We start from the raw sequence: 26823 nt of genomic DNA on the forward strand, positions 1-26823 counted from the left end.
GGGGTGCTGCCTTCGAGTGCGCCTCGTAAACTATAGATTCCATTTCTGTTAAACCACATAAAGGTAACACATTTTATGTTATGTTATGTTTACTCTGTTGTTTGTTTGTTGATTGGTTAAATCTTTGCACTACTGTTTAGTTAGATTTAATATTATTATATTTAATTGTATTTATTTGCTCCACTGTATTTATTTGATATCTATAGATAATTGCATATTTTGCATATTATATATGATCAGTTGGTAAAACGTGACTCATTACAACTGATAATATATTCTGTAGTGTAGTTAAAACACACCAAACGCTACTTTCAAGTTGTGGGGAAATACTAAATTTGAGAAAAAGTTGAACTAACTTGTAGTTAAACTATTTACCACAGTCCGTGAAGGCAGCACCAGGTCGGTTTCTACAGTAACGCTTTTAACAACAGAAGAAGAAGAAGAAGAAGAAGATGGTCTTCAGTGAGTTTAATAAACATCGTTACTCTGCTTTTATACTGAAGTTAACCACCGTAATGTTTAAATTATACCTTTAACTTTATATTTGCTGAATAATATTAGTTAGTAGGTCTAGTTAGTGGTGACGTAACTACTATTATTAATAACATAAGAAGCATTTTCCCGTTTTCAACCGTCAATAATGTTCATAATTTATAGTTAGATAACGTTGTTAGACTAAATTAAAGTCAAGTTGTATTCATACAGCAGCTGTTAACAATGAAAGTGATTTAAGTTGAATAAATAAAGACTTTAAAATGTCCTTCAGACACGATATAACAAAACATATAGACTTGTATAAATATGATTTTAGGATAAGAACAATAACAGTTAAGTGACCGTGCATTGGGTGGATTAGAAACAGAGTGACCCTCCTCATGGTTTCATGCGTATTTAATATCTTCTTCTCACTTATTTCTGAATGTTTGTGTCAATGTTTGTGCCAGTCACAGAGGACATGGTCCGCCGGCGGGCCGAGCACAACGAGTGTGAGATCTTCTCCCTGGAGGAGGTTTCTCTACACCAGCAGGACATCGAGAGGATGGAGCACCTGGACAGGTGGTGCAGAGAGCTGAGGATCCTCTACCTGCAGAGCAACCTCATACCAAGGATCGGTGGGGGAACCGCCGTCAGAACCGCAAAGCGTACGACTACAATCCCCCGCTTCAATACAGACTGACACATTCTAATCATCTGTTTCATCTCTTCTTCATCTCATCGGTTCATCCAGAGAATGTCGGCCGCCTGAAGAAGCTGCAGTATTTGAATCTGGCCTTGAACAACATTGAAGTCATTGAAAACCTTGAAGGTATGTTTTGGCTAGAGGGTTCCAACCAGGGCTGCAACTAACTATTCACTGAGGTGTGTGTGTGTGTGTGTGTGTGTGTGTGTGTGTGTGTGTGTGTGTGTCCTGCGTCCTGCGTCCTGTCTTCAGGATGTGAGAGCCTCCAGAAACTGGACCTGACGGTGAACTTCGTGGGCCTTCTGAGCAGCGTTGAGTCTCTGCAGCACAACGTCCACCTCACGGAGCTCTTCCTGGTGGGGAACCCCTGCGCTCAGTTCGAGGGCTACCGGCAGTACGTGGTGGCTGCTCTGCCTCAGCTCAAGGTAAGTTTAACTAAACCACCTGAGTTTAGACTGGAAGAATCCACGAAGACAAAGTGCTTGAGATTCACAAGGTAGAGACAGAACAGGCTGCTGGACGTTCATCTACAGATACAGTTGTTTAAAAGTGTTGAAGATGATGAGGAAGAGGAGAAAAGGATAATTGGTTTTATTACAACCTGGATCACATTTTATGTTTTTTGTCTCTGTCCTCAGTGGCTGGACGGGACGGAGATCAGCCGGTCGGAGAGGATTCGAGCCTCTCGGGGCCTTGAGGAGGCGAGGAGGCGAGTGTGGGAGCAGGAGGAGGAGTACCTGAAGAGGAGAGGCACGGAAAAAGAGGAGGCGCTGAGGGAGAAAGGAGACGAGGAGAGGAAGCCAGGCTTCGACGGCCGCTGGTACACTGACATCAACACGGCCGCGTGAGTACAAGCGTCGCAAAAGAGAGACGCTATCCTGTTGCATTCTGGGAAATGTAGGATGACGGTTTTTTGGGGGGTCATGACCCGCACTACTTAAAGTCTCAGGGTGCGTTCCACACTACCATACTATTTATTTAGTACGTTTTAATACATAGTATAGTAAGTACCAGGATGTTCTACTGCATCAGCTCTTCTGACCCACAATCCTTTGCACAGCGGAAGTCACAGACAGATGGCAGCCTACTGACGGCTCACACACATCATTACAAGTACAAGTAATATGTTTGAGTTGATCATTTTGGAAAGTGAAAAAATTTTTGCAACAAAAAACCCCCAAAAAGTAAAAGAACTAATGATGATAAAGAAAAGTTATTGTCTCTGTCGGTGGAAACCTCTCACGTTGTCACTCACATCCAGTTTGGCCGTTAATACACTTTGAGATCAGTTGAAAAGAGAAAGTTATATAGAAATAAATCCTAAAAGATAACCCCCCCCCCCCCCCCAAAAAAAAAAAAAACACCAAGAGGACAGACAGAGGGAGGAAAGAGGAAAGAGTCTTGTTGAGGTAAAGTCAGGTCTCTAAAACTCAGTTAAATCAAAGATTGTTGGCATTGAACTAAAATAACTACTTTTCTTTGGTGAGTCTTTAAGTGAAAAGTAAAAACATCAGGAAAAGTCTCAGAAATGGAAATATTGGTGTAATGTTTGTATTTTTATCTTAATGTATTCAGCTGCCCCATAAGGAGTTAAAATAAACCACACTGACCTGATAAAGATGAGAGTTAAATCGTTACTGATGGATCTCCGTCTCTGCAGCCCAGCGTTGGTGGAGAACCTGGAGAACCAGGAGAACCGGGAGGTGGAGGAGAACCTGGACGAGGAGCGGCGGGAGCAGGAGTTCTGGCACACGCCGTGTTCGTTCACGCCCGAGTCTCGTCTGGAGGCTCACCGCCACCTGGAGGAGAAGAAGAAGACGAAGGAGAAGTAAGTGTTTTTAAACTCAGTTTGGTCTCATTAGAGCTGCTCAGAGTTCATCCTCTCACCGTAGCTCCGAAATCACATTAAAATACTGCGTGTGGAGAGAAAAGTCTTTAATATTTATATATAAAACTCTACTTCCTGAAACAGAAATGCCTCAGCTACAACCAATAAGACACACAAACTGTTTCTCAATCTATCAGACTGAAGTGGAGTGTTGTAGTTCCCTATGTTGGCCACTTGGTGTCGCTACAACACCAGCCAATCGTCCCCCTGAGGCGGCCTCCCACACTGACTCAGGATCAGTTTCAACAGGATCAGTCCATATCTGGACTGAGGAGGAGTGACGTAGAGACGCAGTATACGTCTCTGGTAGAGACCTGTCAATCACTGTGTAGCCCCGCCCTAAAGCATCCCCTGCTTTATGGTCTGGTTGACTCTAAATGGACCATAATGTACTAAATGAACATCATGCTGTATTGAAGAAGACTTGAAACTAGAGATTGAGACCATAAACTCATGTTTACAATGTTTACTGAGGTAATAAATCAAGAGAGAAGTAGAGTCATTTTCTCATAGACTTCTATACAACCAGAGGAGTCGCCCCCTGGTGGACACTAGAGAGAATGCAGCTTTAACACATGAAGCTTTGGCTTCACCGGAGGCTGCCGGTGTGACATCTCTACAGGACAGTCAGCAGGAACAGACGACGGGACGTTCAGTCCGGGTTCATCTGTCGGGTTAATGAGAAGTTTTCAGGCTCAGAACAAACTGTTCTGAGAGAGGAGACGTGAGCAGGTTCAGAGGGTCAGAGAGGATTTAGTTTTGATTCTACGTTTGTGACGAATGGATCAGTTGGTGAGCTGGAGGAGGCCGACGATCCTGAATGATTGTCTTTCGGTGTGCTGGACGGATCTCTCTGATGGCTTCTGTCTTTTTTCACCTTAACTTTTTTGTTGTTTGCAGTTGTTGTCGTTGAAAAAGAAGTTGCTGTTTTTTAATTGGTCTGAGGTTCTGTGAGTATCACTCTTGATTTAGTGGCCAGCCTTTGTAGTTGAAGCCGGGACTGTAACGGTGATAAAAGACCAGAGAAATAAACCTGACGTGTGAAACATCTGTGGAGCAATAAACCCATGAAGCCTCCAGCACTCGTCCAGCTCCTCTGAGACTTCAGGGTCGGTTCTGACTTTGTCCAAGGGCACCGATACCAACATCCAACATCTCTGCTGTGGCAACGGTGGAGCATGTACTGAGCATCAGACAGCCTGGAGCATGCTGGGTAGTGGAGTAGCCTCAGGTCCTAGCTGGGTTAGCTTAGCATCCATCTGGGCTCTCCTCCCTCTCCTCTCTGGGGCGGTTTGGTGACGTTTGGTCCGGCAGGTCTGTCTGGTTGGACGACTGCTGTTAATCCTCACGCTTCCTTTTCACATGTTCATGAATGTATTCTGTCTCATGTCGTTAGTGATGAACACGGAAAAAACAACAAATAAAGACAGAAATTAAGTGAAATTCATGGGAACCGCCGTTGCAAACACTTGTAGAGTAAAATAAATAGTACTTTAGTAAATGTACACGGTGACAATACTTCATCCAATGTCTGTTTCTTATTTTATTCATCCGGCGACCTGACTTTAAATGGAACTGCAGAAAAAAACTCACTAAGGAGCAAAATAAACCTCCATTGTGTTGATAAGAAGTCAGATGTCACCGCTGGGTCTTTGAAGAAACACAATGTGAACGCTAAGCGGTGACAGTCCGCTTCCTAATCCACAGTACAGAAACATCCAGGCCTGCACGCTGTCCAAGCACAGAACCCGGGTGATGTGGTGCTGCCGTTTTTATCGTCTGCCTGCACCCGGCCTGTCAGAGCGCTGCTGACTTGATGCATGCAGTCGTGCATCACTGGATTGTCAGACAGATGATTTTTATTCCTGCTCTGGAGGTGGATCCTGTGATGAGGTCAGCCGGGAGACGCCTCTGTGTGTTAATGGCTGCTCCACGATATGTGACGGGTGGAGGTTAACGATGACGGGAGATAACGTGTGGTGTGTTGTTGAATGTTTTTAAAGTGAAGTCAAAGCTTCGTGTGTTAAAGCTGCATTCTCTCTAGTGTCCACCAGGGGGCGACTCCTCTGGTTGTATAGAAGTCTATGAGAAAATGACTCTACTTCTCTCTTGATTTATTACCTCAGTAAACATTGTAAACATGAGTTTATGGTCTCAATCTCTAGTTTCAAGTCTTCTTCAATACAGCATGATGTTCATTTAGTACATTATGGTCCATTTAGAGTCAAACAGACCATAAAGCAGGGGATGCTTTAGGGCGGGGCTACACGGTGATTGACAGGTCTCTACCAGAGACGTATACGGCGTCTCTACGTCACTCCTCCTCAGTCCAGATATGGTCACTTCCTGTTCACTGGTTGCAAAAAAAACAAGATGGCGACGGCCAAATCTCAGAACTGGAGGCTTCATAACATCAGTCCACAAACCAACGAGTGACGTCACGACGACGACGTCCACTTCTTCTAACAGTCTGTGGGAGAGAAGCTTGAGCTAGCTAGCTCGCTAAACAACAGTTAGCCGAACGTGACTCATGATGAACCAGAAAAGATAATCTATGAACTGTTTCAGCACTAATCTATAGTAATACGATTCTTACATAAACAAATTATATTTTACCGTTCCACAGTTGCACTTTTAAGTTAATCAACTTCTTGTGTGTGAAAGCGTTTCATACGCCGCACCGCTAGTACACGACGTTATCATGTAATCCAAACCTGAAACACCTTCAGTCCAGTCTGAGGCTCAACAGATTCTTTGTGCATTTAAAGGTTTATCAGACACCAGAAAACTACACGTTTCCTTTAACTCACAGACGGGATCTTACAGCTATAGAAAGCATCCATTTTATCCTTTGTTGCAACATCGTGATGTTAACAGGAGAAACACAGCGTTCACGTTACAGAAACGTGTGCTTTCATGCACGTGGATTCTTGCAGGATTAAGTCACGTTGCATTGCAGCAAAAGCTGAGTCTGGGTCAAACCCGGTCTGAGCTCGGTCCTAATGTTTATCACCACCAAACACCAAACAGAGGCTCTGCAGACGGGTCTCTCTGCACCCTGACAGTCCTTCTCTCTGGTGATCGTAGTCCTGCAGGATTAGACTCCTCAAAGCCGTCTGAACAGATCGTCCTCAGCTCTGGACTCAAACCAGCAGCGAGGCTGTCACCACTGATGTCTCCGTGACTCAGCTGTTTGATAGACGCCCTGTCACACTGTGAGAGAAAGAGGAAAGAGGAGTTACAGAAGAGGGTTTATGGAGCAGAGAGCCGCACTACTGACCTTCAAGAGTCAACAGTGTTGTGCTATTTGAACCGGGAGGCAGAGCGATGGAGGTGATCCTTGTGGTTTGATATTTCAAAGTGGATACTTGCCCTCTGTCTCACCCCAACACACACACACACACACGGACACACACACGGACACACACACACACACACACACACACACACACACACAATGGCTGACAGGCTTCACATGTGTTCCACAAAATGAAATCACACATCTGGGAAATGACCTCAAACTATCAGCCATCGCAATTCTATTTGTTAGAATTGGACTCCGTGACGATGGCCATTAAATCCAACCGGCTGATAAAAGAGAGAAGCTTCATTGCTTCTTGTGTTAAATTCTGTGCAGATTGACGGTATAGAGATATTCCCTCTTTTGTTGTTTTGATGATGATGATGATGATGATGATGATGGAGAGCGCTGTCTAACGCGTCACTCCAAAATCTGCCATATGTGTTCAGCAAATATACTTCTCATCATTTTAATCGTCATTAAACCCTTTATTTTGTCAGTCGTCTGGAGATCCTTCCATGTTCCAAATGATATACTGATATCCAATATACTGATATAAGTAATCACAGAGATACTTCAGAATAAGACCAAAAGTTGTAATAAACCTTGAATTGTATCCGGGGAAAATATAAAATATTTTGATGAACTAAAAGGTGATTCGCCTCTATTCATGGTTCCTCTTCAATAGATTTGTTTGTTTGTTTGCATGAAAAGTGAAACTCAGCAGGAAAATCCAACGTTTTTTGGGTCCTGATTTAGTTTTCGGTGCAGCCGGGAAAACAAAGAAACGGAAGATAACGTCTTAAGGAAGACACTGTCGCCCTGCCGGCCTGTCTGTCTGTTTGATGGACCTATGAAACCAGGAAGTGACCACTCGGCTCCACAGCACCACTTGGACTCATCACAGGTCCCTCTGCTCCAACAAAAACATGGACTGAACATCCTCGGCAGATCGAAGGCTCTTCCAACATGGCCGACCCTCCGCAGAGCGCTTAAACACTCGCCGCTCTTCGCCCGTCGACTCCTCCGTCTGCTGCTCAGTGGGCTTAATAGAAGGACGGAGGTGAAGCGTTCACCTGCCGCTGCTTCTGTCACACGGCCTGCTTTCATAACGGAGTGACTGAAGAGAAGACTGTTATCATTTGTCTTTAGAGGAGCTGGTTGGGAGGACAATACACTAAATCTGAGTTGATGAACTTTTATGAGTACTTAATGTTGTGATCCTAGAGTTTATTATTCAGTTTCTGGAACCTACTACCCTCCAAATCTGAGGGGTCACCAGATGATTAAAAAAAATCATCTATTCAAGATTTAAGATGCTTCCAGTGACCAGCAGCAAGACGAGATAAAAACAAGTAAGAGAAGAAAATAGATTGATGCCCGTCAACGATCTAAGATAGCAGCAAGTGAACGCATTCACTTCCTGAATTAACCGTAGACTCTATGTAAGAAGTGGACGTCGTCATGCTGACGTCACTCATTGGTTTGTGGACTGATGTTATGAAGCCTCGAGTTCAGTAATTTGGCCATCGCCATCTTGTTTTTTTTTTGCAACCAGTGAACAGGAAGTGACCATATTAGGACTGAGGAGGAGTGACGTGAACATTATGAACATCATGCTGTATTGAAGAAGACTTGAAACTAGAGATTGAGACCATAAACTCATGTTTACAATGTTTACTGAGGTAATAAATCAAGAGGTAAGTAGAGTCATTTTCTCATAGACTTCTATACAACCAGAGGAGTCGCCCCCTGCTGGACACTAGAGAGAATGCAGCCAAATAAAGCCCCGGGTGTCTAGCTGGAGACCAGCTGCACTGTTGGTTACAGAGATCGGCCTCCATGTAACAAAGCTATTAGTCAAATATACGTTGATCATCTTTTGCTGGGATGTGTCTCGGTGACCGAAGGAGACCAAAAACAGCAAAGTCTCAGTTATCAAGTTAGCCAAACCAAACCGTAACACGGCAGCTTGTTATCACAAACCCACCTCCTCATTTTAACACTGTTCAAGACAGAAACATTCAATATTCAGTCATCATCTTCTACACAGCGTTAGGTGACGGAGGGCCTAAAGCTAATATGTATATATAGGAAAGAGGAAAAGCATAATCATCGTCTTTAATCTCTGAACCACAGTCACTCTCCTCTAGGACGGCTGTGACATTATTCCTCATCATGTGGAGCGTTTACAGGTTTACTTTCTCTCTTCATGATCTTTTTAATGTTTAAAACTGTAAAAGGGTGAAAGCATTTTGTGTGTGTGTGTGTGTGTGTGTGTGTGTGTGTGTGTGTGTGTGTGTGTGTGTGTGTGTGTGTGTGTGTGTGTCCCACAGTGAAACCCTCTATTTATGGAGGCAGAAGTTGCTCTCTCCTTCACCCCAAAAACCTCATAACTCTGCTACTGTCATCTGTCAGTCCACCCTGTCTACACACACACACACACACACACACACACACACACACACACACACTCTCTCTCTCTCACTACAGTCTGTGCTTTGCTGTTTCCCTGCAGGGAGAAGGAGAAGAAGCCGAAGGCCCCGAGGACGCTGATCACTGCTGAAGGACGAGTCCTGAACGTCAACGAGCCAAAGTAAGAACACAGAGACGTGTTCGTTAAAGGTGCAACGTGTGACATGTGCTTTAAAACATTCAAACAATGAGCAACTATGTCGTCAACAGAATGTGGAGAGTTCACAGTGATGATGACTCGGTAGTAGAGGTGGACGGCTGACTGTAGTTCTATGGAGCATGTTGTTGACGTCACACATCACACATGACACATGACACATCACACATGACACATGACACATGACATCACACATGACACATGACACATGACACATGACATGACACATGACACATGACACATGACATCACACATGACACATGACACATGACACATCACACATGACACATGACACATCACACATGACACATCACACATGACACATCACACATGACACATGACACATGACACATGACACATCACACATGACACATCACACATGACACATCACACATGACACATGACACATGACACATCACACATCACACATGACACATCACACATGACACATCACACATGACACATGACACATGACACATCACACATGACACATCACACATGACACATGACATCACACATGACACATGACACATGACACATGACATCACACATGACACATGACACATGACATCACACATGACACATGACACATGACACATCACACATGACACATCACACATGACACATCACACATGACACATCACACATGACACATGACACATGACACATGACATCACACATGACACATGACACATGACATCACACATGACACATGACACATGACACATCACACATGACACATCACACATCACACATGACACATCACACATGACACATCACACATGACACATGACACATGACACATCACACATGACACATCACACATGACACATCACACATGACACATGACACATGACACATGACACATCACACATGACACATCACACATGACACATCACACATGACACATGACACATGACACATGACACATCACACATCACATGACCCTCTTTAAAGGAAAGTTTCACTTCTATAGATTAAGCCATCATTCCAATCTGTTGTGACTACTTTCACTTACCAACATCAAAAGAGTATTTTCACTCTGTGGTATTAGTACTTGCACTGCAGTATGTTTACTCTGTGGTATTAGTACTTGTACTGCAGTATGTTTACCCTGTGGTATTAGTACTTGTACTGCAGTATGTTTACCCTGTGGTATTAGTACTTGTACTGCAGTATGTTTACCCTGTGGTATTAGTACTTGTACTGCACTATGTTTACCCTGTGGTATTAGTACTTGTACTGCAGTATGTTTACTCTGTGGTATTAGTACTTGTACTGCAGTATGTTTACTCTGTGGTATTAGTACTTGTACTGCAGTATGTTTACCCTGTGGTATTAGTACTTGTACTGCAGTATGTTTACTCTGTGGTATTAGTACTTGTACTGCAGTATGTTTACTCTGTGGTATTAGTACTTGTACTGCAGTATGTTTACCCTGTGGTATTAGTACTTGTACTGCAGTATGTTTACCCTGTGGTATTAGTACTTGTACTGCAGTATGTTTACCCTGTGGTATTAGTACTTGTACTGCAGTATGTTTACCCTGTGGTATTAGTACTTGTACTGCAGTATGTTTACTCTGTGGTATTAGTACTTGTACTGCAGTATGTTTACTCTGTGGTATTAGTACTTGTACTGCAGTATGTTTACCCTGTGGTATTAGTACTTGTACTGCAGTATGTTTACCCTGTGGTATTAGTACTTGTACTGCAGTATGTTTACCCTGTGGTATTAGTACTTGTACTGCAGTATGTTTACTCTGTGGTATTAGTACTTGTACTGCAGTATGTTTACCCTGTGGTATTAGTACTTGTACTGCAGTATGTTTACCCTGTGGTATTAGTACTTGTACTGCAGTATGTTTACCCTGTGGTATTAGTACTTGTACTGCAGTATGTTTACCCTGTGGTATTAGTACTTGTACTGCAGTATGCTTACTCTGTGGTATTAGTACTTGTACTGCAGTATGTTTACTCTGTGGTATTAGTACTTGTACTGCAGTATGCTTACTCTGTGGTATTAGTACTTGTACTGCAGTAACAGTACTACCAGCTGTGATTGACTGAAGGAAACAATCCACTCGGCTGCAGCAGCAGAAAGCAACATAATTGCTTCTCATTCTGTCAACTTCAACGCTTCAGTGTTGTTTTGGTGAAAAACACAAAATAATGAAGAGAACAGTTTCCTCTCCGTCCTTCATACCTGAGACCTCCATCACCTCCGTCCTGGTGGAACGACTCAGACAGTGAGGCGGGAAAACAGCTTCCAGGTTCCCGGCTGATTGCTTTATTAGCGGCCTTCGTTTGTGATTGGCTGTGATGATAACCCCCCCCCCCCCCAGGTTTATATCCAGAGCAAGGCCACAGGGGCCTGAAAACACATTTCATCTTGTGATCTGAGAACGTGTCCTGTATGTGATTTATCTCTTCACATCAGCACGATGGAGGATAACGGTCAGAACATCACAACTGTGATGAGCTACTTGTGTTAGCTCAGTGTTTAAAGCCTCATTATGGATGTTTGTTCCTCTCTGTCTACAGGCTGGACTTCTCTCTCACTGAAGATGAAGACAACAACACCATCGTGTTAAACCTGGAAGTGTACAGGTACGAAGACTGTGAACCCAAACTCTCAACAACTGATATTATATAACAGCACAAATAGGCTTTATGTTATAGTCTCTAAGCATATCTCTGCTCTTCATCAGACACGGTTAGTTTAATACGACTACAATCTAAAGCCCTGCTGCTCATCCAGCTGTGTTCATGTCAGATGTTGCTGCTTGCTCTACATAACAGCTGATAGCTTGTTGTTTCTGTTTAGCTGCATGTCGATGTTGGTTTCTTGTGCATTTGATCGAAATGATCGATGATAATAACTCAAGTTGGAAACCTGGAAACCATCGTGTTGGTTGTTTGAAACAAGTACTGGTAGAAGTTGAGGTGTAGAACATGTGTGACCTCCAGGCTGCACAGCTGACCCCTGCAGACTTCACTACTCCACCTCTCTCTCTTTATTTAAACTGACCTCCTCCTCCTCCTCCTCCTCCTCCTCCTCCTCTCCTCTCAGACACATGGACACCTCCTTGATCGACGTGGACGTCCAGCCGACGTACGCCAGAGTCAAAGTCAAAGGAAAGGTACGCTGTGGAGATTCTAATGATGAGTTTATAACCTTTTAGGATTAAACTTCTTATTTCTGATAGTTTGTAACTTTAAATTCTGGAACACAAAGACAAAACAACTTCAAATCTTCACGTTGCTAATAACTCGGCCTGAGGAGGGAGATGGAATAACTTTTATTTTATTGTAACGTGTATTTCCTCAGAGCTCCAGACTCAGGCTCTTAGTCCCCGTACATTGAAACTGGAGGGTTGCCAGTTCAACCACAGACTGCTGACATCAGATTTAGAGCAAGTAAAAGGCTGCGAGAAGCTGCTGAGTCATCAAACGTGTTTCTGACACGTTCATGGAGGGAGTTTATCACACCTGCTGCCAAGTCATTTGGGTTTATTTTACCCCAAAATGTGAGCTGTCCAGCAGGGCGAGAGGGCCTCTCTGTTTCTTTTCTTAATCTGATAAATCCAAGAATTGATGAGCTGAAGATGAACTCGTTTCCTGTCAAAAGAGGAACGACTCAGCGTCAGCAGAAGTCCAGTTAGTGTTTGTTTGCTGTCAGGTGTTCATTTCCCGCTCTGCATGAGTCAGACTGAGCTTTATTGTGAAGGGAGTCTCAGTCCTGCATGTCGTTAGATGTTAGATTCACCACAACACTGTGTGTGTGTGTGTGTGTGTGTGTGTGTGTGTGTGTGTGTGTGTGTGTGTGTACGCACAAAGACGCAAACATAAACACACATTTGTTTCGTTAAGCCCTGAATCATTTTTGTGCTGTTTGTGTCTCATCTTTGTCTCCAACAGAACAGCTGTTGTGCACATCTGAGGGCGTTTATAGCCTCATCACATGCACCTCTTACAGCTAGTGTGTGGAGGGGAATCGGCCTCACACGTCTAACCTGTTTTCTGGAGTCCTGAATGGCTCCACTTCAGGCTGTTAGCAGGTTGTTTTATGCCCGGGGGTCAGCCTGATTGGTCATACATCAAGTCATACATCAACTCAGGCCTTTAAAGTTCCTCCTAAATATGAAGTCATTTAGAGGGGGGGGGGGGGGTCATCCGTATATCAAGTCTCATCTGACGGCAGCAGAGCAGAACAGACGGAGCTTTCCTCCTCCTCCTCCTCCTCCTCCTCCTCGGCCTGCTGTTAGCACGGTTTCCCCCAAATTCACTCTCACAATCACATGAAAGTAGATTATGAAATGAATCTTTTTAATGCACATTATTCGTACCACGTGGATCGTTAGGACTCCGCTCCGGTGATTGATGGCCACCGTTCCTCAGTCGGAGCTATTCTGGTCACTCTCTGCACGACTTCTCTGGAAAGTGTTCCTAAAGAAAGACCTCACTAATGATTAAAGTCATCTGACACACTGTGCCGGATCAGCGCATTAATCTCGCTAATTAAAGTTATGAATAATTTACTCTGCAGATCTTTCAGATGGTCCTGCCGGCCGAAGTGAAGCCCGACAGCTCGACAGCTCAGAGATCCCAAACCACGGGACACCTGGTCCTCAGCATGCCCAGAGTACGTACCGCTACACGTCACAGAGTACGTACAGCTACACGTCACAGAGTACGTACCGCTACACGTCACAGAGTACGTACCGCTACACGTCACAGAGTACATATAGCTACACGCGTCACAGAGTACGTACAGCTACACGCGTCACAGAGTACGTACAGCCACACGTCACAGAGTACGTACCGCTACACGTCACAGAGTACATATAGCTACACGCGTCACAGAGTACGTACAGCTACACGCGTCACAGAGTACATACAGCTACACGCGTCACAGAGTACGTACAGCTACACGTCACAGAGTACGTACCGCTACACGTCACAGAGTACCTATAGCTACACGCGTCACAGAGTACGTACAGCTACACGTCACAGAGTACGTACAGCCACACGTCACAGAGTACGTACAGCTACACGCGTCACAGAGTACGTACAGCTACACGTCACAGAGTACGTACAGCCACACGTCACAGAGTACGTACAGCTACGCGTCACAGAGTACGTACAGCTACACGCGTCACAGAGTACGTACAGCCACACGTCACAGAGTACGTACAGCTACACGCGTCACAGAGTACGTACAGCCACACGTCACAGAGTACGTACAGCCACACGTCACAGAGTACGTACAGCTACACGCGTCACAGAGTACGTACAGCTACACGTCACAGAGTACGTACAGCCACACGTCACAGAGTACGTACAGCTACACGCGTCACAGAGTACGTACAGCCACACGTCACAGAGTACGTACAGCCACACGTCACAGAGTACGTACAGCTACACGCGTCACAGAGTACGTACAGCTACACGTCACAGAGTACGTACAGCCACACGTCACAGAGTACGTACAGCCACACGTCACGGAGTACGTACAGCTACACGCGTCAGAGTACGTACAGCTACACGTCACGGAGTACGTACAGCTACACGTCACGGAGTACGTACAGCTACACGTCACGGAGTACGTACAGCTACACGTCACGGAGTACGTACAGCTACACGTCACGGAGTACGTACAGCTACACGTCACGGAGTACGTACAGCCACACGTCACGGAGTACGTACAGCTACACGCGTCAGAGTACGTACAGCTACACGTCACGGAGTACGTACCGCTACACGTCACGGAGTACGTACAGCTACACGTCACGGAGTACGTACAGCTACACGTCACGGAGTACGTACAGCTACACGTCACGGAGTACGTACAGCTACACGTCACGGAGTACGTACAGCTACACGTCACGGAGTACGTACAGCTACACGCCACGGAGTACGTACAGCTACACGCCACGGAGTACGTACAGCTACACGCCACGGAGTACGTACAGCTACACGCCACGGAGTACGTACAGCTACACGTCACGGAGTACGTACAGCTACACGCCACGGAGTACGTACAGCTACACGTCACGGAGTACGTACAGCCACACGTCACGGAGTACGTACAGCCACACGTCACGGAGTACGTACAGCCACACGTCACGGAGTACGTACAGCTACACGTCACGGAGTACGTACCGCTACACGTCACAGAGTACGTAAAGCCACACGTCACAGAGTACGTACCGCTACACGTCACGGAGTACGTACCGCTACACGTCACAGAGTACTTACAGCCACACGTCACAGAGTACGTACAGCTACACGTCACAGAGTACGTACCGCTACACGTCACAGAGTACGTAAAGCCACACGTCACAGAGTACGTACCGCTACACGTCACAGAGTACGTACAGCCACACGTCACAGAGTACGTACAGCCACACGTCACAGAGTACGTACAGCCACACGTCACAGAGTACGTACCGCTACACGTCACAGAGTACGTACAGCCACACGTCACAGAGTACGTACAGCCACACGTCACAGAGTACGTACAGCCACACGTCACAGAGTACGTACAGCTACACGTCACAGCCTTCAGCTCGTTCAGTCTGTTCAAATGCAAACTGGACTTTAAGCCACACATGCAGCATGAATTTAAAGATGGTGATGTCTGGTGCTTCGATGCTTTAACTCTGTGAACTCCTCATTAAACCGGTTTTATATCTTAAGAAAAGTTATTTTCCTAAAAAACAGAAGCGATCAGTTTACAAGCCCCTCCACTTCTAAGGCAACACAACTACTTAGATCGGTTAAAATAATAGGACGTGGCGTTACTTAAAGCTTCTACGAGGAACTTTCATGTTGTGTTGATTCTGTTGGTCCCTGTGGACTGAAGTGGGTCCCTTTAGAAAACCTCTCAAAACAGCCAGATCACTTTCAGACCATCACAGACCATCAACCAAGCCTGGCTTGAGTCCAGCTGGGGGCATCTGTGGCATCTGTCCAACAGCATCCTGTAAGGGGACGTCATGAAAGAAATATCGCGTAATGAAATAAGAACCAAAACTTTATGATTTTCTTTGAAGGAAAACGTTAAAGATCTCATTAACGCCGTTACATTTCAGCTTAACGGATGAACTTCAGGCTGTTGGTGGTTTTCTGTGATTGTTTCGTTCCTCCCAACGAGAATCGGCCAGTTTGTGCTCTCTGAGGCTTAATGAAGGAACTATTTATGGCGTCAATACAGAGACTCAGGTGCTGATGCTGCAGAGTCAGAGCTGCTGCCATTAATCCTCCACATGGCCTCCGATACAGGTGAACGTTTAAGAGCAGAGACTGAAAAACACGTGTTCTCCTCTTATGTGTCTGTTTAGGCTGAAGGTGAAATCAAAGTGACGAAGACCATCTCACGTCCGCCCGGAGGAAGTCAAACCCGACGCTGCAGCAGCAGCAGCAGCAGCAGCAGCAGCAGCAGCAGCAGCAGCAGCTTGCCCTGGGACAGTAAACGGTAAAGATAAACCTGACGACACAGACGTCCTTATAATGTGTGGACAGGGAGGACAATTAACATGTTGACTTCATCAACCCTCATGCACAGCTCTCTAATCTCATTCCAGGCCTGTAATGATGTTAGTCAAGTCTCTTCTCTCGTATGGTTTCTTTTAGTCCTCATTTCATTGTCTTTATACTGTTATAATACAATGAAAGCAAGCATTTATAAAAAAATATATATAACAAGAAAAACAATAAAGATAAAAACTTAAACCTATAATAAGATACGTCTTCCTATTAAACAATCTAAAGCTGTAAAGTTACACTATTTATAGTGATTATAAGTAGATAAAATAGTGAGTTTGTGATATTATTGAGACATAACAAGCGACCAGCAGACAGCCGGATGTGTGTGTTTGCATGAATTCATCAGAGTCCAGCATTGGTCTCGGGTTAGCCGAGCCGCTGGTCTTTGTTTGGCCTCGAGTCCTCCGGCTTATCGGGTCCCTGTTGTCCTAATTACAGACGCTGTTGTATATTAAACGCTCTGCATGAATATCTGTGTACCCGTGTTGATGGTAGCGCTCTGAACGCTGGCCACTGATAACCTTGACCAGAGCTGAGACTCACACACAGTGAGAGACGCTCAGCTTCAGGCCTTCAGGCTCTCGCTGCTGGGATTGATTTTTTTGGGGATGAGGCTTCATATCTATTCTTGAATGTGACCCGTATCCCAGTGAGGGATCTGGGTCCCAGTATGAGATCTACAGGGTAATTCTGCTTCAATTGTTATCTGGTATTCTTTACATTCTTGTTCACAGCTCAAACTAATCGTTGCATTCAGGTCCCGGGTCTCTTATCTATGTGGTTAAAGAAAAGCAGCAAAACTGATCCGATCGGAGTCACACAAAGGGGTAAAAGGAGAATAAGCCACAAGAAAGTGGCCTCACTGCACCAAACCAGTGTCTTTGAGTGTTGTCAGGATTACCGCTGATGGTTTTTAAAGCTGTATTTCAGCTGAGTGGATTGTCGTGTCCAGACATTCGTGGTTCTCAGATGATGTACCCTAAAAGCTTCATTAACTTAATATACAGCCACAAAGTTTTATTGATAACAAATGAATTATCCCGCCAAGCACCACAGACGGGTTCAGGTGATTGTTAACGGTGTTGTTGAAGAAGATTCCAGTCCTGTCAGCGCTCCTCTTTGCTCGTACGGGTGCGTTTAAAATCATTAAAACTACTCGGTCATATAGGACATCGTTTATTTCCCAACTTTTGCCTTTTAAAAGTGAGATTTAACGACTCAACACGATAGAATATTTACAGCTCAGAGCAGCTTCACCTCTCGGTGACATGACATCAGTCCACAGAGCTCTGTTCCCTCTCCTTGCCTGGAGACGGGCTCTTCACCACGCTGTCATCATCATCATCATCGTCATCGTCCTCATTACCATTTCATGAGGCAGCAGCCGCTTCTCGCCCTTCAGCCCATCGAACACAGCGAAGAGCCACCGCTTCAATGCTCGTACCCTCAAATGAAACACACGGATAAAGATGCTCAGCTGCTCTCTGCTCCACGGCAAGGTGACGGGTGAGCGGCGCCCCGCCGGCCGCCGAGTTATTGCATCGTTTGGACGTGATTAAGGGCGACCTCTGACCCCAGGCTCACCAACATAACATTCTATATTCAGCCTCTGGATCTGAGGGGCATGATCGGGGTATTTGCTTGATGACACAAGGCCGGGCAGTGTGAGAGTTGGATCATGAAATAGAATATGAAACGTTATTTAAAACACAGCAGCTCATCTCCCATGTGTTCTTTAAAAGGTCAAAGGTCAGAGGTCAACTGTATATAGTTCCTGCAGCGCTGTGATCCACAGGAACTGAGCAGCTCCATGTTTACAACCAAAGAACTGAAAGAAGGAGCTGATCTTATCAGTACTTATCAGATTCTGTCAATCATTCCTCCTGTCCTCATGTCTTCTGTCCTCCTATCCTCCTGTCCTCATGTCCTCTGTCCTCCTATCCTCATGTCCTCCTATCCTCATGTCCTCCTGTCCTCTGTCCTCCTATCCTCATGTCCTCCTGTCCTCATGTCTTCTGTCCTCCTGTCCTTATGTCTTCTGTCCTCCTATCCTCCTGTCCTCATGTCTTCTGTCCTCCTATCCTCCTGTCCTCATGTCCTCTGTCCTCCTATCCTCATGTCCTCTGTCCTCCTGTCCTCATGTCTTCTGTCCTCCTATCCTCCTGTCCTCATGTCTTCTGTCCTCCTATCCTCCTGTCCTCATGTCCTCTGTCCTCCTATCCTCATGTCCTCTGTCCTCCTGTCCTCATGTCTTCTGTCCTCCTATCCTCCTGTCCTCATGTATTCTGTCCTCCTATCCTCATGTCTTCTGTCCTCCTGTCCTCTGTCTGCAGGCAGAGAAACTAGACCGTCTCTCTACTCACTTCTAAACCTAACCCCGTGTGGATCGGTGGCTTCAGACACTGAACAGAAAACCTGCTGATGTTGTTACTGCAGCCGACATCGACTCGATCACTGCAGGACCCCCCCCCCCCCCCCCAACTGAGGATATATCAATGGAACGACCTTAAGGTCAACTAACTAGATAACTAATTCAGAATGTTGGAGGGTCTGTAGTCACCCAATGACTTAATCTGCTTTAAAGGGACGATGTGTAATTAAAGGGAACATGTAAGTTAGTTAGTTAGTGTAGTTTGTAAGCCAGATGCAATGATTAGTGAGTCAATTAATACATTTCTCCATCAGTTTCATCTGGTTCCATCTCCAACGTGAAGATTCTTCTGTTCTTGGTTTTATATCTCAGTAATCTGAACATCTTTGGGTTTTGGACTGTTGGTCGGACAAAACAAGATTTATTTTACTATTAACTGATAATCAACAAATTCCCCCCTGGGGATGAATAAAGTATACATCTATCTATCTATCTATCTATCTATCTATCTATCTATCTATCTATCTATCTATCTATCTATCTATCTATCTATCTATCTATCTATCTATCTATCTATCTATCTATCTATCTATCTATCTATCTATCTATCTATCTATCTATCTGATGAATAGAATCAAGCAGCTGTTTGGACCTTCTTGTCTGTCTGGCCGTTGTCTCCTGAATGTTCTCTTTTCTTCTCTTAAAGCTGCAGTAGCAGTTAAATTGCTGCTTCACTAAACGTATCCGTCACTAATAATAGACGCTCGCTTCCTTCTCTACCAGCAGGTAATATGACTTTCCCATTTCTCTCCCGCTGAGCCGGTGATGTTGCCGCTGCAGAGGGACTTCCACTGAGCGGAGAGGTGCTGGAGGTCCACACTGGTCCTCTGGCAGCTCTAGGCCCCTCTCAATAAACAGAGGCAGGAAGCTCCTGCTGCTCTGCAGGACAGGACGTTATAATTGTCTTCGCTCTTCCTGGAAAATCAGCACATTTCATTAATATCGTCTCACCTCTGGAGGCTGAAACCCAAAGCTCAGTCACACTCCAGGCTGGTTTAGAGATGTTGTGATTCTCCATCGTATAATATCATCAGATACTCAGGAGAGTCCGTCAGATAAACATGGAATAGCTCCACATATTCCTTTAAATAGCTTCAGGTGCTGCTTCATGCTCTGTACTTACTGTGGTTTGGTTTATTCCTTTAATTACAGCTCAGTTTTAACTCTTACTTCACTCAGACAACACTTCGTACGCTTCGTCTCCTTCATGCTCACTGATCTCTTCATCACGTAAAACCTCTTTGCACACCTTAAAACCACCATGCTGTTTTACTAGAAGTGTGTTTCCACCAGTGATGTATGAGGAGTACTGGTTACAGCCCCGCCCATTCCTGTGAAAGTCATTCACGTGAACGGAGGGAAACTCACGCGTTCGTACTTGGAAGTTGATGCACCTCAAGAAAGTTATAGCTGAGTCACAGACGTCTCTTTCAAAATGTAATTCTACGTGGAAAAGGTGTTCTTTGGGCCCTGTGACATCACATGACGGACCAGGAAGTTGTAATTCCACAGTTAAAAAGTGCTTCAAAGTGCGAGCTGCTGTTCCTGAAGGTTTGTTCTTTTTACGAGAGGTCCTCACTGGTCCCCAGAGCTTTGTCCAGATTATATGTTCGTGTCTACTGCTTCAATAGACAATGAATCCTAATGACTTTTCCTCCGGCGCCATCATGAACGCCACGTCTTAGGTTTTTAACAGAAATGTCTCAACTATGAGATGGATTATTATATCTTGATATCTACTAAAGATTTATAAATGATTTGATAAAAGAGTCTGATGTTTAACTCCCCGAATCCCCAGAGACGATTGTAAAGTCCTTCACCACCCTCAGCTCATTCAAACATCATAGGTTCATTCATTGGTAAATGGACCGACCTCATTGTATATCAATGGACCACCGTATATCACGTACACATCAGCTCCCAGATTGACGTCTCTGCACCGACGACCAAAACGAGAGATTTATTGACCTTTGACATTAACGTCGTTCTCATCTGGTGTGTGATTAAACTCGACCTCTGAGTCACTCAGTGATTATCAGCTGTTGATTGGATTAGATGGTAACAATTAGCAGGTTTAACATTCCTGCTGGGACTTCATGCAGCATGTGGCTGATGTTCAAATCTCATTTGTGTTTTTATACCAAGGCCACGGAAATACTTGCTTCTGATTGGCTGGCAGGTAAACATGGTGTGTAGAAATACTCGTTTACAAAAGTCCTGCAAGCTTTCTTAAAAGTATTAAAGTATTAGCATTTAAGTACGGATTCAAACCTGTATTTGTACCTTTAATACAGACTGATGACTGACGAGACGGAAAATAAGACGGAAAAGACAAAAATATATTTTAGTTTATTTTGAAAAGACTGGATCAATGTAACGATCAGAAAACACACGTGTTGCTGGACTTCTGTAGGAAACGAGGAGTAACTTCTCGTAAGACATAAGAACTGTTGCATGAGGATAAGTTTCAATGACACACAGTCTCTATACAGACGACCTCCATTCAGACGCGTACCGAGTCATTTCGCTTTCTTAAGTCATGAAAGAGGAAGAAGAAACTGTCTTTGTCTCTAACTTGTGTCTTCCCCTGATGTTGGAACAGAAGACACAACGGTCCTGAGAGGCTGGAGGTGGACCCCAGCAAGCACACGGCCGTCGACTTCGCCAACATCGTGCGACGCCAGAGCGCCGAAGAAGGTCCCAGGACGGCTCCGCCCACCGCCGCCGCTCACTGCAGCTTCTCCGACGGGTTCGTGGACGACCCCGATGTCCCCCCGCTGGTATAAGACTCTGAGACAAACCACTGCCCGCTCAGCATGGACGCGTCTGTTCTCTCGGCCTTTTGTTTCTGAGGTTCTTCAAACCCGTAGCCGTTCAAGTTAAACGGTAAGTAGGCTGCCAAGTTCAACACTGTTCAAACTACTGAGAGTAGAAGAGTTCTAGAGATGCTACCAGCAGTTGATTGAGCCTTTAGAGAGCTTTCTGTTTCCTCTCACAGCTCACAAAAACCAACAACAAACCTCCAAACCACGGACGGTGTTTCCCAGCATTTAGCTTCCGCTGATTTCCCATCTTAGAAAATGTGTTTACTGATTACCAGCTCCGCAAAATATTGGAAACTCCATTCAAAGAAACTGTAAATATCAACGTTAACTCCTGGGATCTTGTTTATTTGTTTATTTCACATGTACAGTGAGATATTGTTGTGGAACAATATCCTTAATAAATTCAAAATGGACGGGAGACCATCTTGTGAACACGACAATAAATCAAATCTTCATGGAGAGAATCAAACTTGTCTTTCTTCGTGCAGATGTTTTGTGTTTTTGCAGCTGAAAGCTGTAAAATCGATGAGCCCGGTTGCTGCTGCCGGCGGCCCCTTCGTGTGTTTTGGGAGCCGTTGTACTTTCGTCCCGTTGAGTTTTCTCTTGCTCCTCTCGAGCTGACATCCTGCCAGACATTGATGGGCGAGGCCCAGAGGTTCTGAAGCTCGCTCATCTCTCCTTGAAACTCCGCTGAGGTCTCCTCGCTCTTTGCTTTCCTTCCGGAGCTGTCACCCCGAACAAGCTCGGAGGTCACGACTCCCTCCTCGAGCAGCTCCGAGCGCCGTTACAGCCGCAGAGCCTCCAGAGATCGTTTTGGCTTCGGACCATTTTTCCCTCCTGACAGATCTTCTCTCCTCATCCCAGAGTTCTATATTTGGACTGCGTGGCTCGTATCGTCCTGGAGATTTTCATCCTTCTGGTATTTTGCTGTGCGAAAAACGGCTCGTCCAGAAAGAGTGGATGTAATCTAATACTTGTCTATGAATCCAGATTCAGTCATTTAGATTTGAGCCTGCTTTGTAACATATGTATTCTGTGTTGTATCGTGGATATAATGTAGTATCAGTATCAATACTGTGGATCGGTGGTGTGGTGACCAGTGCGTAGCATCACATAGCAGTGTAAAAGTGAACCAACAAGAACACTGCTCCTCTTTATTCACGGTTACAATCATTGATATCATCCGGCTCTACGGAGCAGGGCCGGATGGTTTTCGGACGCTGGTCGAAGCCAAACATTCTAGTCATCATGACGTCACTCGTTGGTTTGTGGACTGATGTTTTGAAGCCTCGAGTTCGGCAATTTCATCGTCGCCATTTTCGATTTCGTCCGTCGCCATGTTGTGTTTTTTTGCAACCAGTGAACAGGAAGTGACCATATTTGGACTGAGGAGGAGTGACGCTTTAACACATGAAGCATTGAGTTCACTCAGCAGAACTGGAGGTTGCCTTCTGGTCACAAGTGAAAACATGAATATTAGTGACGTGGTTTCCATCCAACCAATCACTGTCTTCTGTTAAACATCTGCTGTCTGATGGAAGTTTTCATCGCTCACGTTTAAACACTGAAATATGACGGTTTTACACTTTTCCAGCGCTACAAAATAATTTATTTCAGATATTCCTTCAGATCTGAGGTCGGTAAGTTGACGGTTAAAACTGATCTGTGGTCTGTTGACAGCACAGACTACTGTAGATAACACATGTCACGTATTTAATTGAATCCTCCGTCTAATGAGACAGGCCAAACATCAACGACGCTTCATTAGTGGTATTTAACAATTCATTCCACTCCTACTTAGCGTCTCTCTGGGACCATTATGTGGTTTCATGGTTCACTGGTTCACACATCAGAAGCTTCTGGTTGGTTGGAACCTGGTTTAGTGTTTCAGTGTGACAGCTGTGCAGAAGTATTCAGATCCTTTACTGCAGTAAAAGTACTAATACACACTTTGTAAACACTCCACTACAAGTACAAGTTCTGCATTTAAACTGTAAGGTACTGATAGATGAGTAAAATGTTTGATTACTGATGTTCCTGCTGCATTAATGTTTGTTTCATGTTAACTCCTTTATATCCTGTTGGTTGTTTTAATCTACATCAACGCTTCATATTCTATGAGATCATCAGATGTTCCTGTGAGAACCTCGTCTCTCTAAAAAGAACAAATGAAGCATTTTACATCTGATCCAAGAGGCTTTTTAAAGAGTTTATTTGAACAGTTCCTGTCACATATTCTCTGAGATATAGAGGAGTAAAAAGTACAATATGTACCTCTGAGATGTAGTAAAACTTTGAGTAAAACTTCTCCTGTTCGACCCCGTTACCATCATGTGTTGAGGATTCTTCATCCTCTTCTATCTCTGTACATCTCACTAAACCTGCTTCCTGTTTAATCAGACTGGAGGAGATCAGGACCAGAATGCACAGAATCCAGACTCGCATCTGTGTTTTCAGAACCTGTTCTCTGTTTCTGACCCGTCCATCGCTGACGCATTGATTTTTGTCTGTTGCCATGACAGCGTATGGTCCCACTAGTTTTAAACATGCAGCGCTGACTCGAAGAGTCGACCCAGTTCAGACCCGACTCTCCGCTGTTACTCACCTGACGCTGGAGACGTTTGGTTTCTCTGGTTCAGTTATTTTTAGTTTATTTTCAGAAATCATCAGTGTTTTTGTTTTGGAGACAAATATCTCAGAAAAACAGTGTGTTCTGGTACCCTGGACGGTGTGTTCAGGGGCTCTAAGTGTTTCCACGACGGTGTGTTCAGGGGCTCTAAGTGTTTCCACGACGGTGTGTTCAGGGGCTCTAAGTGTTTCCACGACGGTGTGTTCAGGGGCTCTAAGTGTTTCCACGAAGGTGTGTTCAGGGGCTCGAAGTGTTTCCACGACGGTGTGTTCAGGGGCTCGAAGTGTATCCACGACGGTGTGTTCAGGGGCTCGAAGTGTTTCCACGACGGTGTGTTCAGGGGCTCTAAGTGTATCCACGACGGTGTGTTCAGGGGCATTGTGTGCCAAGAAGTCGAAGTAAAAGCAGTTCGGGCTGTAAAAACACCAATATTTAACCGTTTTCACTTCATAAATCTACACAACGGTTTGTTTGGTCCAATAACATCTCGACAGATATCAGCAGGGTTCACTCAGGTCTTCTTTACGTGACCTCTGACCTCTGATCACAGCTCTACTGAGTGGCGTTAGCAGAACCGTCTGCGTGATGAATAGCGCTGCTGCTCCTGTGATTCCTGAGCATGCGGCTCTGCCCCGAGGCCTCTGAGGCCTGATATCAATGTCAGCGTGTGTGGAGGTGTTCAGACTAACGTCCGACAGGAGAAGCTGCAGCCCGGCTTAATTAACGCCACACCGGCGCTCTGCAGGAGGTTTACGTCCTCCGAGGCTCCGGCAGAGCCTGGGAATGATGTCGGGGAGATTGGACCCCTGCTGGGGAAGAACATTCAGATTAAATGTTTGATTCTCATCAAAGAGGACAAAGGAGGGAAACCCAAAGACATATTGTTTCCTGAGGGGTTTTACTTTCTTTTCCTCTGGACTCTCCGTCTTCTTCCTCTCTGGGATGAATTATTCAGCCGTTCTCTTCAGAGTACACCCCCCCCCCCCCCCCTCTCTCTCTCTCTCTCTCTCTCTCTCTCTCTCTGTACCAGGCGTCCTGCGCTGCAGCCAAGGACACAGTCGTGATGGGCGTCTCGTTCTGCAGCCCAATGACAAGAAAAAGAGCCAATAAGACACATTTTATCTCTCAGGTTGAAGCAACAAAAACCAACAGTTAGGTTGAAGTCTTTTTAGATATAAAGTACGTCACTCACTCTGACTCTTGTTTAGTCACGTCTTAATTTATTTCATGTCTCCACCAGGAATAAGGCTCCTGATTGACTTTACATTGACATTATTTTTGTGCTGAGCGTCACAAAAAAAAAAAGCCGGACCAACAGATTACATTTCGTGACTATTTCACAAGCTGCCTTGAGACTGAGTTGGAGAGCTGCTCCTTCTTACCGTCACGCCATCATCAAACCTGTCAGTCAGACGACCCGGCGGTCGCTCGAGATGAACTCTCCACTGATGAAATCAATCAATCAATGTCTTCAAACCAAACTACACTCATTGGATATCACTCCGTATCAGAGAGTCATGGAAGCTGCTTGCTGAGCGACCTTCTCACGTGAACCCTTCACAGGGTGTGAAGGTCTGTATGCGGGAGACTAGAACAGTTCAGATCGTCACTGATCGGTGCAGCAGCTGCTCCAGAGGTTCACAAACGTCACCATTAGAGTAAACATGTATTTGCAGCTTTTGGAATCAGATTTGGTATCAATTTCCAAAAGTTCTGCGATTCCCCTCGACTGTCGTGTGGGTGCTGTGTGTGTCCTGGATTCATCGGAATCCCCCCCCCCGCTCCGATGAGGTCACATGGTGATATACGCCGATCCGTGAGATTGATATGTTTACTTCAGCATTCACGCTGAATCGTTGTATCCGGTGAGCTGTGAGTTCAGCAGCAGCTTCTTCCTCCAGGAGCCGACAGCTGGAGTCATTTCTCACGCGAGCGGCTTGATTCATGACGGCTTTAAGTCAGCGAGCGTCACCGGAGGCCGAACCGCAGGACGGCCTCACGTGTTCGTCTCGTGAAGGTTAACACACACACACACACACACACACACGCCTCCACCTGTTATCCAACCACAGTCACACACTGGGATTCTCCAGGAAGACTCAAAGTTTAAATTGTGTCTTTAATACTAAGTGCTTCTAAACTCATACACGGTGGTGATACGTTGTCAAGATATTGTTGCGGCCACTTTTTTGCCAGACAAAGGCGCTGTGTGGACACAGGCCCTAAATCTGTTTATTTTGAAAAGACACTCTACTTAACGAGCGTAAGTGACACGCCCACCTCGCAACACATCAGTGGCATTGAGCCTCAAACTATGACGCTCTTCGTGACCCTCTGGCGTCACTTTTTACACAATGAAAGGATAACAATTGATTCTGGTAACATGC

At 45.1% G+C, this 26823-nt stretch overlaps 1 protein-coding gene across 1 annotated transcript; it reads left to right on the forward strand.

Annotated features, from left to right (window-relative positions):
* Nucleotides 1-931: 931 nt before the first annotated feature.
* On the forward strand, nucleotides 932-22122 carry dnaaf11 (dynein axonemal assembly factor 11). The gene is given in 12 exon segments (XM_076097222.1): nucleotides 932-1112; nucleotides 1229-1306; nucleotides 1433-1605; nucleotides 1819-2024; nucleotides 2841-3008; nucleotides 8888-8965; nucleotides 11545-11610; nucleotides 12074-12143; nucleotides 13550-13645; nucleotides 16347-16383; nucleotides 19942-19975; nucleotides 21585-22122. Coding segments are annotated over 12 exon segments (1371 nt in total). The 3' UTR covers nucleotides 21769-22122.
* The last annotated feature ends 4701 nt before the right edge of the window (nucleotides 22123-26823 follow it).

The sequence above is a fragment of the Anarhichas minor genome, unplaced genomic scaffold, assembly GCF_050575085.1.
Source record: "Anarhichas minor isolate MPS153535 unplaced genomic scaffold, ASM5057508v1 ptg000024l, whole genome shotgun sequence".
NCBI lineage: Eukaryota > Metazoa > Chordata > Actinopteri > Perciformes > Anarhichadidae > Anarhichas > Anarhichas minor.